This window comes from Rattus norvegicus, chromosome 9, assembly GCF_021556685.1.
Source record: "Rattus norvegicus strain SHRSP/BbbUtx chromosome 9, alternate assembly SHRSP_T2T, whole genome shotgun sequence".
NCBI lineage: Eukaryota > Metazoa > Chordata > Mammalia > Rodentia > Muridae > Rattus > Rattus norvegicus.
The window spans coordinates 117,886,609-117,898,811 of record NC_141542.1 but is presented as its reverse complement, the minus strand read 5'-3'; the positions used below and the strand labels follow the sequence as shown (position 1 = coordinate 117,898,811).

At 44.4% G+C, this 12,203-nt stretch overlaps 1 protein-coding gene across 5 annotated transcripts in view; it reads left to right on the top strand.

Annotated features, from left to right (window-relative positions):
* The window catches only part of Fbxl17 (F-box and leucine-rich repeat protein 17), a 426,384-nt gene that overhangs the window by 398,491 nt on the left and 15,690 nt on the right, over positions 1 to 12,203 (top strand). For 3 of the 5 annotated variants that reach the window (NM_001108235.2, XM_087566525.1, XM_087566524.1), the window contains one exon: positions 9,623 to 9,765. The exons of the other annotated variants lie outside the window; for them this stretch is intronic. In NM_001108235.2, coding sequence (NP_001101705.2) covers positions 9,623 to 9,765 — 143 coding nt within the window. The remainder of the gene's footprint in view (positions 1 to 9,622; positions 9,766 to 12,203) is intronic. 5 annotated transcript variants of the gene reach the window in all.

Sequence of the window (12,203 nt, the reverse complement as noted above, 5' to 3'; positions counted from 1 at the left end):
TGTGTGAGCAAGGTGTGCCTTTCTGCTGCTCTGAACTCAGCCACAGCTATGTAAAAGCAATGGCCTGAGGTGCAGCATCTTTAAGACAACTCTGTCTTGAGATGCTAGTGTTAGCCATACTTGTCAGGTAGTTGATCTTATGAATTTGCAGAATCTCATGTCTTTAACTTATATATTAACTGTATATTCCATGGTTTTGTATGTTCTCCACATCCCTTCTTACCTTCCTGCATGTTCTTTCCTGCTTAAGGACTCATATTTCTGACACAAGAAAAAGCATATTATCCTGGCAACTCCTTCAGATTCTTTGAAAATTATTTCTTCCTTAGACCATTCTTTTGTGAAGCCTAATCATTTAATAGTTACCCATCTCCCTTCCCTTCCTCATTTACTCAACCTAATTCATATCTGTGCATATTTGTTACACTTTCCTGTTAAAAACAGAAATGTACGATATCACAGTAAGGTGCAGGAAGCCATTCCCCCCGGGAGATGAAGCCCACTAGAGAGCTAGTCGGGCGTGTTTATTCAGTACCATCAGCATGAAGGAACTAGAGCCTCTGTGGTGCTGTGGGATGTAAAGCAGTGTGGCAACACTGGAAGTCATTTTGGGACTTAAGCACATTCAACTAGAGATGCCATTCCTATATAAGTATTTCTCAAGTGAAATATGAAAACATATGTCCACAGAGAAGCATAAATGCTGGTGTTCCCAGCTGCATTCTGTGTGTTAGCCCACAGTGTCAGTCACCCGAGAGCCCCGGGAGAGTGGAGTACCAAACAACGCTGAGGCTAAGCCCATCGCCTTACCAATATACACAGCTCTGTGGCCACACCTCCCGCACACAAGGAACCGTGAAAAAGCCAAAATGCAGTCTGTCGTCTAATTCTATGTCTGTAAATTCTTAAAGGGGTCAATCCGTGGTTGGAGGCCAGGATGAACCTTCTCCCAGCTGGAGAAGTGGAAGTAAAAAGTAGGGACTCGGAGGATTCTGCCATGTTGTTTCTTATATGCAACTTTCTGCATTTGCTTTATAGCTATGAAAAACAATTTCTTCTAAGTTTATCTCCAGAGATTCGGTGTTCCTAAATGAAGCTGTAGTCCAAATTCAGTGCCTTAAAGTGTTCACAACCCACTTGAAGGAAGACAAGTTCATTAATACACAACTGTAAGGTACAGGAAACCTGTCACATCCTATATTTGAAAGTAAATGTTAATTATATAAATATATATTTATATAAATATATTTATTTATATATATATATAAATCTCTACAAAAACAGAATCAGGAAAATGTCAAGGAGCGCAATCAGTATCTGTGGAACTGCGTGTAATAAGACGACAGCGTCACATACAGCGCGAGGCGTAGGGACATTAGAAAGTGTTGGGTCATAAGCAAGTAGCTGCTGTGTGAGAGGCTGCGTGGTTTTAACGCCGCCGTAGAGCATGGGCGCTGTCTATATCTGCCAGAGTGAGTGCTTTGCTTGTAGTCGTCTGACTTTGCCAGAGTTGTAGGTCAATCCATCCAGTGTGTTCCGGCCCTCAGCTGCACACCAGGATCCAAGGAGCTGTTACAACTTCTAAACCGGACCCTCCAGGGGTGGCACTTGCGCATCTGTGCTTTTGAGCGGGAGCCTGTAATTCTCCGGAGCAGCCAGGACAAACTCTAGTCCCTGTGGGTGGGAGAGTCTTCTCAGGGACAATCAACAGGACAACAAATGTCTCTGAAAGTGTCATTTCTTTGTCTTTGTAGCTTCTGTGACTTCTACAGAGACAAGCCGTTTTTCATATTTATCTCTTTGTAAGTGTGCCAAGAAGTTTTTTTACAAATGGCTTTCATCCAAGTCTGATAGGGAAGAAGTTAATCCTGCTGCTCTGTTTTAACCCTTCGCCTTCCAGGCACTAGGCCATTTCTGATTGTATCGCCAGCTCCCAGCAGCATGGCGGGAGGAGAAGGAAGGACAGGGCGGCCGGTGTCTGCAGGGCACTTGTTACTCTGCTTGTGACTCACATATCAGAGCTGTCACCGGGGAACCCACACCAGTCTCACTGGGACAGCCTAGTTCAAGGCTTACTTAGTTCATTAATTTGTGTTCATTTGTCCATGCCTTAAGTTATTATGGTGAAGCATTATTAATTTCATAAAAACTCTTAGGAAAATAGTAGAAATCACATATACTCATCGCCCAGATATCCCTAATGTCGACAGCAGATATAACTGTAAGAAAATTAGCAGATTTTATTATAATTAATGGAAATTAGCATTGAAACAATAATACTAACTAAGCTGTTCGTCTTGTCAAAACCTTACTGGGATTTCTAATGACTTATTTATTTTATGTGCGTTAGTGTTTTGCTGTTTTGCCTGTGTGTATCTCTATGTGGTATCAGATGCCCTGGAGCTAGAGTTACACAGTCATGATCGGCCATGTGGGTGCTGGGAATTGAACCTTGAATGCTGGAAGAGCAGCATTTTAACTGCTGAGTCATCTCTCTTAACTGCTGAGTCATCTCTCTTAACTGCTGAGTCATCTCTCCAGTCTCCAGTCTTAGTGTTTGTAAAGCTAATCTCCCCATCTGCCCAGGACCCAGTCTCATATTCTGTGTCGTATTTAGTTGTCGTATAACCTTGAGTCTCCTGGTTTGTGGTCAGGGGCTCGTTTTTGTTGTTTGTTTGAAGTTCTATTTCTACTGCCTCGACCCTTCCTGATAAGTAATGATGAGGTAATTTGTAAAATGTTTCTCATTTGGGTTTAGATGATGTGATGTTCACTTTTGTGGTTGATAGTATTATTATTACTAGTTATCATTTTATTGTGTGATGAGGGGATGGTGTCTGCATGCCACAGGACACATGTGGAGATCAGATGACACTGTTATGGTGTTGGTTCTTTTCTATCACCTTTTACAGATCAGCAGATTACAACACAGACACCCTTCCTTGCCTTCTCACCAGGCTACAGTGTGACGTTTTCTTACTGAGACAGAGCTTGTTCCTCTTTTCAGGAACTGCAGAAAAGATAAGGGGGCAGAGTGTGTCTGTGCTGCGTGTGCTGCGTGTGGCTTGTCTTCTGGGTCTGCAGACGGGGGCTGCTTTGCCACTACGTAGCATTTTGTCCCTTTTTACAGTGTAACAACTGATTTGTTTACCTCTCGGTGTATGGTGCCTACAACCATTGCTACAGAGTTAGTCCTTGCCTAGTTCTCCTTCCATGTCTCTCAGTTCCACCTCCGTCATTCAGATCCAATTCTTCTGTAGCAGTGATCTGTTCATCCATTGGTTTATATCATAAGGATCTATAGCTGTATCTTACACAAACTAACACTTCTGTGTTTGTTTTTATGGCCCCCTTGCTCCGGCATTGATCGCCGGCGTTCTTCCTGGATCCTTTGGATAGACCTTCATGCTTTTGAAAACTCCTTCTGTTCTGACGTCTTGAGACACCCCACATTTGCTTTCTGTGAGCAATCCTTTCTCTAGGAAGCTCCGATCCCTCGTACTGGAGAATGGCATTTTGACATTGAAGGTCCAGGAGTAGTAATTGCTCCTAATCCCTCTCAGCAGGAAGCACCAAGGCTGTGTGCATGTTTGCTAAGCCCACATACTCTCCCACCATGTTGATTATCTATTCTGAGAATTTGTATTCATTCTAATAGCTTGGATCCCAGTTGACTACAGGAGGCTTCTTATAAAGGTCTTCTGGCTGTCCTTACCTGTCACTTCTTTCTTTAACAGTGAAAAGACTGCCTGTTTCCTTAGCTCACACAAGCGCTAGTTACTGAATTGCTAACTCATAGTCTTAATATCCAGTCAAATTGTTATTTCCAAAGCAAATAATTTCTCTCTTTTTTTTTTGAGATTTATCTTTTTTCTTTTATTGGATTTTTTAAATTTACATTTCAAATGTTACCTCTTTTGCTAGTTTCCCCTCCAGAAACCCGATATCCCATCCCCCTCCCCCTGCTTCTATGAAGGTGCTCCCCCATCCACTCCACCCACTCCCTCCCACCTCCCTTTCTTGATATTCTCCTACACTGGAGCATTGAGCCTCCACAGGACCACAGACCTCTCCTCCCACTGATGCCAGACAAGGCCATCCTCTGCTACATATGCAGGTGGAGCTGTGGGGTTTTCCCTGTGTTCTCTTGGGATGGTAGTTTAGTCCCTGGGAACTCTGGGGGGCTCTGTTTGCTTGATATTGTTGTTCTTCCTGTGGGGTTGCAAACCCCTTCAGCTCCTTCAATCCTTTCTCTAACTTCTCCATTGGGGACCTCACTCTCAGTTCAATGGTTGGCTGCGAGCATCTGCCTCTGTATTTGTCAGGCTCTGGCAGAGTCTCTCGGGAGACAGCTATATCAGACTCCTGTCAGCATGCACCTCTTGGCATCTACAATAGTGTCTGGGTTTGGTGGGTGTATATGGGATGGATCCCCATGTGTGGCAGTCTCTGGATGGCCTTTCCCTCAGTCTCTGCTCCACACTTTGTCTCTATATTTCCTCCTGTGAGTATTTTTCCCCCTTCTAAGAAGGACTGAAGCATCCACTCTTTGGTCTTATTTCTTCTTGAACTTCATGTGGTCTGTGGATTGTATCTTGAGTAATCCGAGCATTTGGGCTAATATCCACTTATCAGTGAGTGCATACCATGTGTGTTTTTCTGTGATTGGGTTACCTCACTCAGGATGATATTTTCTAGTTCCATCCATTTGCCTAAGAATTTCATGAAGTCATTGTTTTTGATAGCTGAGTAGTATTCCATTGTGTAGATGTACCACATTTTCTGTATCCATTCCTCTGTTGAAGGGCATCTGGGTTCTTTCCAGCTTCTGGCTATTATAAATAAGGCTGCTGTAAACATAGTTTCTTAGCCCCCATCCCGTTTACTGTAGCTGTGTAACTCATCTGTTTCATGCGGTTCATTTTCAGTTCAATCGGATTCATTTGTGATTGTGCCCCTCCTTGAGTTCTCCATGTTGAGTTTTGCTTTAGAAATGGTGTAAAGCATGGTGATAGTCAGGAAAATCAAAGCTCGAAAGCCGGTGTTGAAAGTAGTGGCCCTCGCGCCTCAGAGCCCACCTACATCTCAGATTCGCTTTCCTCTTCCGTTCTCCCAGCCCTTAGCACAGGTGAGCAGGTTTGTGTGTGTTTTACTCCCGTCTCTGGTGTGTGGACACGGTGGTAGCACACACACATTGTTTTGTGCTTTTCTTTTCTCCACCTAAGCGTCAGGAACCAGTGCGCCTTGGTCTCCGCTCAGTTCCTTTTCCTCAGCATCAGTCACCATGGGAATGAACACCACAGCTTGTTCACTCGACTTCCACTGTGTGAGCATTCAGGCTTTTTTCTGATTTTCACTTATAATCGGTGCTCCAATAAATAAACTCACACATACTTTTATATCATTCAGCCTATTATGTATTTTATATGGGAGTATGTTCAAAGTAGAACCCTAGAAGCGGAATTTCTTGGTCAAAATTAAGTGCCTATATACTTGAGTCTGGCAGTCATTCTGGCTCCTGTCTGTATGTCTCTGGAAAGGGCTGGCAGTAGGTTCATGTTTAGTCTTGATCAGCATAAAATTACTGAGCAACTCTTATTAATTTGTGTGGGTTTTTTTTTTTTGAACATTTAGTTGCATTTAGCACATGAACAAGTGTGTTGAAATTGCCTTGGAATTAGGAGTTAGCGTCCATGCAACTACTGGAGCAGTGTGTCACCAGCCTCTGATGTACCTGTGTACATACATGTGTACACGCCTACAAGCACAGGTGCACTTTACAAATCGTGATCTCCAGTAGAGTGGGCAGTTCAAGGGCTTCAGCAGCGACAGGCTCCAGAGCACTTACACAACACTCTCAGGCCCCCAGAGCCTTTCCTCCTCTGGCACTGTGAAGCTTTTTCATTTTGTGGCACTGGGTACGGAGCCCAGAGTCCGCACCAGGCAGGTCCGTCACCACTGAGCTCTAGCCGTAACCTTTTCACTTGTCAGATGGACTCTCCCAAAGCTGTCCAGGCCAGCCTTGAGCCAGCCCTGTGGCCAGGCTAATGTGAGCGTATGCTGCCCCTGTTGCAGCCTCTCAAGAAGCTTGTATTGCAGACAATGCACCAGGCTCCAGCCAGGCCTTTTCATTTTGTACCAACCGCTCACTAGCGTGGTTTGCAGAAACGGCAAACCAACTATGACATTTATGTAACAAAATGTCCCTTACATGCATTATCTCATTTGAACCTGTGAAGTGGGTGAGACATCCAGTCAATATCCCTATTATCTGGATGAAGAAGTGGTGTCTCACACAAGTTAAATATCACCCTGAGGTCAGGCATCTACTAAATGGAGTGGCTAGAGCTGAACCCGAAGTTCTATTGTATTACAGTGTCACAGCTAGCTCATGAACCACAAATGAAGAAGTTGCCAGAGGCACCATATATTTCAAGAGAGAGAGATTATTTTATATATATTTTGTAATCAAAAATTCCCATTAAGTCAATGCTATCAGCACAGACTAAATACTTGGCCATCCATAAGCTGTAATATTAGGTCTTGAGAGAGCAGTGAAGAGAGCAGACGCATTCCTTCCCTAGGTTGCACCCCTTTGTTAGAGCCAGCCTCTGTGAGCTACTTAGCCTGAGTTCTCTTTCCCTGCAGTGGATTAAGGAGAATTTGACCAAGAATATCCTAAGGCCAGCCCGTACCCCAGGCACACACAGACCTAGACCCATTATTTCCCATAGCTGTCAGTCTGCCTTTTGAGAATACCCATGACAGTTCAGAATTGGATTTACTCCGTGTCCTGTAACTGTGTCTTCTAGACTGTAGCATGATGGTGCTGAGGACTCTGCTCTGCATGCTGCATCTGCCCCAGCATCGCTCGCCAATCCTGGGATGTTTCCACAGTGACTCTTGACTCATTTATACTTGAGCCTCATAGAATGACCTGCACGCCCTGACCCTTCTCATCCCCACCTTTCGATAGGCTGTTTCCCTCCAGCCAGCCAAGTTGCCAATGAGCCTTTGTTTCTTCAGAGAACTCTAGGTTAGTTCTTCGGTGAAGGCTTCATCTTCCCACAGACTGGGCTAGGCGCAATGGTCCCTTGCATTTATAGCATGTCTGAGGGCCCACTGTCTACCAGGCATGGGCTGTGTACTAGGCTCACTGCAGTAAGGGCATCCTTACCTTAATGGGAGTGGTAGGCCATTAAGTAAGTAAATGCTATATCCCCAGGTGAGACTGGTGGCCCTGATGGTGATGAACTCTGAGCACGTGGCCTCTCACTGAAGTCTGGGCAGTGAGAAGGAGGTGGGAATAGAATGAGGTGGAGAAAGCATGGTCTTGTGACTGTTTACTGAGCTGTTCTCTCCCCCTCGCCTCACCCTCACCTCCAACCTGCCAGCCGTGAGCTCCAAGCATGTCACATCCCCACCCGTAGGCTCAGTTGTCTGACCACAGATCCACCTCTAGGATGCCACGCCCTGTGGTTCTCTGGTGTGCACATCTGATCAGTAGGCAGGACTGGGTACCCACTCCCGCCTTAAGATCCTGTTCCCATCTTTACTGTTTGGCGACCACGTGGAAGTCATTCAATCTCTCTGTGACTTGATTTCCCGATCTTTAAGGTACCTGTGAAGGCTAAATCAGATTCTTAACCAGAAAGCTTTGGTCCAGATCCTGACTTATGGAGGGCAGTCTTGGCTGTTCGTAGAGAATGCTTTAGCGCTCGTGGGGTTCACTGAAGGAAAGAGCTGTGTTGGGAATTGTGAAGCTGAGACAGAGGGAGGCCAGAACTAAACCACAAGCCCTGCTTACCTGCAGGCACCATCATCTACTATAATTTGGACAAGAGAGCAAAGGAAGACTCCAAACACAGGTCACTCCAGAACCAGGTCTGCAGTTCCTGTAGACTCCTTGTTTGCTCTAAAGTGGGCAGCCTGGGAAAGCATCTCATGTCATTTATTTACCTCTTCCTGAATAGTGCAGGACTTTTGTGTCAGTCTTAAATCTTGGTAACACAGCTGTTCACAATCTACTGACCTCGAGGCTCCCTGTAACTTGTGCATTTTCATCTAGTAAGCCCCACAGAACACTTCGGACTGGAAGGGAACTCTTCTATGCACCTCCTGCCTCCTTTATCATAGAAGGTCTTGAGGATATTGTTAACCCCTGAAAACAATGCCAATACCCCAGAGAGTAATAGTCTTCTCAAGTCAGAGACACAGTGGGATGAACCTGGGATAGTGTGTCTATCCTACTACTGGAACATGCTTTCAGTCCAATTCGAAGATGTTAAATGAACACTGGTGGAAAAAGGAACTTTAAACGATTCTCTGTGGCATATTTAATTGAAAACAGGGACAGTGATTGTTGATTTACAAACCATAAAAACCTGACTTTCTGGGATTGCTTTGCTATGGGAACCCGTGGACATGGGGATAATAGTTAAAATAAATTTCAGAGGTGGTTATCAGATTTTGCCCAGTGATGTTTCCTGAGTTGTATTTATATACATGAGAAAGACATTCTGCCTTTCTAAATGAAGCCAGCACAGTTTAAAACAATACCCGCTCCTCAACAGTCCCAGAAATGAAACCATGTCATGAGAGTAGGGGACCAGCACACACTTCCTCTCCTTTTTAATGTGTGTTAGCGCTGTTAGGGTTTCCGTCACAGGTTCATGCTTTGTAACATGTTCCGGGCAGGTATTAAAAGCCGCTTCTTACGTGTCGTACACGTTAGAGCCACACTCACCTATTAAACCACAGAAGTCCCCAAAGAACAGCCCTGTTTGCTGATTGGTGGCTCCTGCAGGGGTTTGGCACTTTGCAGGGATAACTAGAGTGCATCTGAGATTAGAGCCTAAGCATCTGCGATTCAGTATTGGCACAGTGATAAGGACTCAAGAACACCAGAGATAATGTTGTGGTTTTCAGATGGCAAACTCATTTTATATATTAATAGAAGGAAGATTTCTGATATGGCAAGGAAATTTACCATAACAAATACATTCCCATTACTGCTCTTTGGCCTGGCACCAATTTAGTTCAACTACATGTATAATGTACTCTTAATTCCCAACAGCCAAGAAGAACTAATAGGAAAAATATTATATGCTCCTACATTTTACAGGTCACACACAGATGGGAAAAATTATACTGATGCATAAAGAAATTTGCATGCATTATAACACACCTCAAAATGGTGTTTATGTGGCATTCTTTTTCTTTGAAGAATTATTAGAGTTACCTTGAACAAAATTTAGCTAGCACTTGGGCCTTTACAGTGCCCCATCTCGAACTCACTTGTATCGATTCCTCCTGCACATCTGGATGCTTGAAAGTATATGTGACCTTGACGTGAATAAACCTACGAGAGACTGAGTCCAGTGAGAGGGAAATTACGGAATGATTATTCACCACACACAAGGGTTTGTCATAGGGCAAGCCTTCTTAAAGCATTTCCAATTTAATTTAGTTTATGAAACATTCATTTGCACACAGCATTTCAGGAACCAGTTCTGTCAGGAAATGCGCTCCGTGATCAGCTAGAGGTCCCTTACCCTGCTAACGCCAATGTTTTTGTTTTGTTTTGTTTTGTTTTCTCTCTCTCTCTCTGTTCCTCCTGCAGCACTGATAGCCATTGGGCGATACAGCGTGACCATAGAGACTGTGGATGTTGGATGGTGTAAAGAAATCACAGATCAAGGAGCCACCCTGATTGCACAGAGCAGCAAGTCCCTGAGATACTTGGGCCTGATGAGATGTGATAAAGTAAGACGGACTCGTTTGGTTTCTGCTTCCAGTTACTGTAGCAAATAGCGCAACACCGCATTCTCTTCCTACACCCCATACACACTGTTAGCCATGCATGTTCTCCCTGGCTTCCTAAAGCAATCCAGAATTACTTTTGTATTTCTGGTTAATAATGGGTGTTCGTACTTAAGAGCAAAAGGATGATCGCATGGTGCCGTGGTGGGGCGGAGCTTCTCTTCCCTATGTCCACACAGCAGACTTAGAAAGGCTGCATACAAACTGCTATGTGTATGGTCTGACAAGAGAGTTCTAGATTTTAAACTTCCTGCAAGAGTAAAGGATCAGTTTGGCTTTTCATACGTGTTCATTTCATTTCTCCACCTCCATTTCTTCTGGCCATTGGAAGCAAGAGTATGTCTCCCTGCACATCACACTGTCTCTCCTGTCATGTGTAAAATGGCCCCAGAGGCCCAGCCACTGGTCCATGGGCAGCTGGCTGGGATTGAACGTGACTGTAGGATTGGGAGTGAAGGTTCAACATCTGAAGACTGAGGAGGGAAACGGAGACCATCTTTACAGACCCTAGGTAGATGGTTTCTCCTCCATGACTTCCGCAATTTCCCCATAACAAATCAAAGAATGAGTACTTTATTTGCATTGTAAAAGCAAGAAAATGGAGGTTGAGAACTCTCAGATACCTGCAGAAGGCTGCTCACACACAGCCTCTGGACTCTGATTCCGACCTTTCTTGCACAGTGCCAAGGCTGCCTTTAGCCATGGTGAACCTCGAGGTATGCACTAAAACAATGCTCTCCCCGTATTCCAGTTTACCTGTCTGTGCCACCTCTGCAGAGACAATAAGGAACAAATCTATCACAAGAATTGATACTAGAAAACCATGTTGCTCAAAGGGCAGGTGTTTTCTAAATGTAGACAAATATGGGGCAAAGTAACAGTGGCCCTAAACCCTCCCTGCTCCCTACTTTGTCTTTTTTGCCTATAGATCTAATTGTTGTTTCCAACTGTTCTAGACCTTTGCCAGTTACATTCTAGAAACTGTATCTTTTCAGCCGGGTGCAGAAAGCTGCTTGCTTTGTATCTTAGCAACAGCACTGAGACCCAGGGGAACAAGTCTCCCTCCACAGTCATCGCTGGCTAAGAGCATGCTGTTGCTAACCTTGTCAACTTTACAGTTAAAGGGCCTGCAGTAGGCAGAGTATTCTAGAAACACAAAACAGTAGTAGGCAAGCTCTGACAGCTACTAACCAGGTTCAGTCAGTTAGAGAGCCCACCCCGTCTGGAGCCAGCCCAGGACCAGGAGGCTTTATCATCTACAGTTAGCCACCTCCTCAGAATGTGGTCAGCAGGATCCCCAAGCTGGGGAGAGACCTGTGAGTGAGTTTGTATGCCTCTCCCGTCATGTACTGGGTTCTCTGGACCTTAGAATCTGTGAAGTCAACTGGGCATGGTAGTGATTTCCCAGAACTGGGGAGACAGAAGCAGAGACCGTGAGTTCCAGGTCATCCAGGGCTGAATCGTGAGACTGTTTCAAGGAAAGAAAGGAGTGGTAGAATCCAGTTGTGTTTCCTTTCACATTGAAGTTTCATTTGGGGCTGCTTATATTTAATTTGGAGGCTGTATTTTACCAAACTCGTAGGTTCTCCCTCACTTTAGCTTCTAAGAGGTTACAAGAATAACAACAGAATAGTGTTTACTTGTTGTAAAAAAGGCTCAGTATCTCTCTGTGTCTGTCCTCCCTGTACCTCCAGATGAGGAAAACTAAACTGTTCTCTGCAACTGAGAAAGCATATACTTGGATTATCAGTGTCTAAGTAAATTTGCAGTAAATGTGTTTGGCTGCCTCCTTGCTGAGTCCTGGGGAGGCCTCCTTCCGCCTTCCCCCACGAAGTTGTAAAGTTAGGAGGTGCATTAAGAAGTCTCTGTAAGAGCAGCTTTCTGATGGCTGGATGGATAAGCATGTTAAAAGGTTTTGAAGCTGACACCACATAATCTCCTAAACTTTAATGCATTGTAAAAACCAGGAGAGGAGAGCACTGTGTGAGACCGCTTTGATGAACTGGGGTGAGTTCATACTCTTAGAGACTGCTCAAAGGCCTGCCTGACCTTGGGAATTAGAGTTGACCTGAAATCACCGATCAGTTTGACTCAGTTTATTTAGTGATTTGGTTAATGATACTTAGGTGATCGATGGGACTTTATAAAAAGCAATGCCTCTCCTCGAGCTTCCACAACTATGAACAGTGGTGACTTTGGCCACAGAAATTGTTTTCACAACTTCAGTGACTTCTAGACTATGAATCTGTTTCTTATGATATTTTCCTTATTTGGACAGAGAACAAAACTGAAAAGGGAAAAAATGCCTGGAAAAGCTGTAGAGCAAATGGAAATGCAGTGTTGAAGGTTAATAAAAAAGGTTGGGGTTGGGGGGCTCGCCA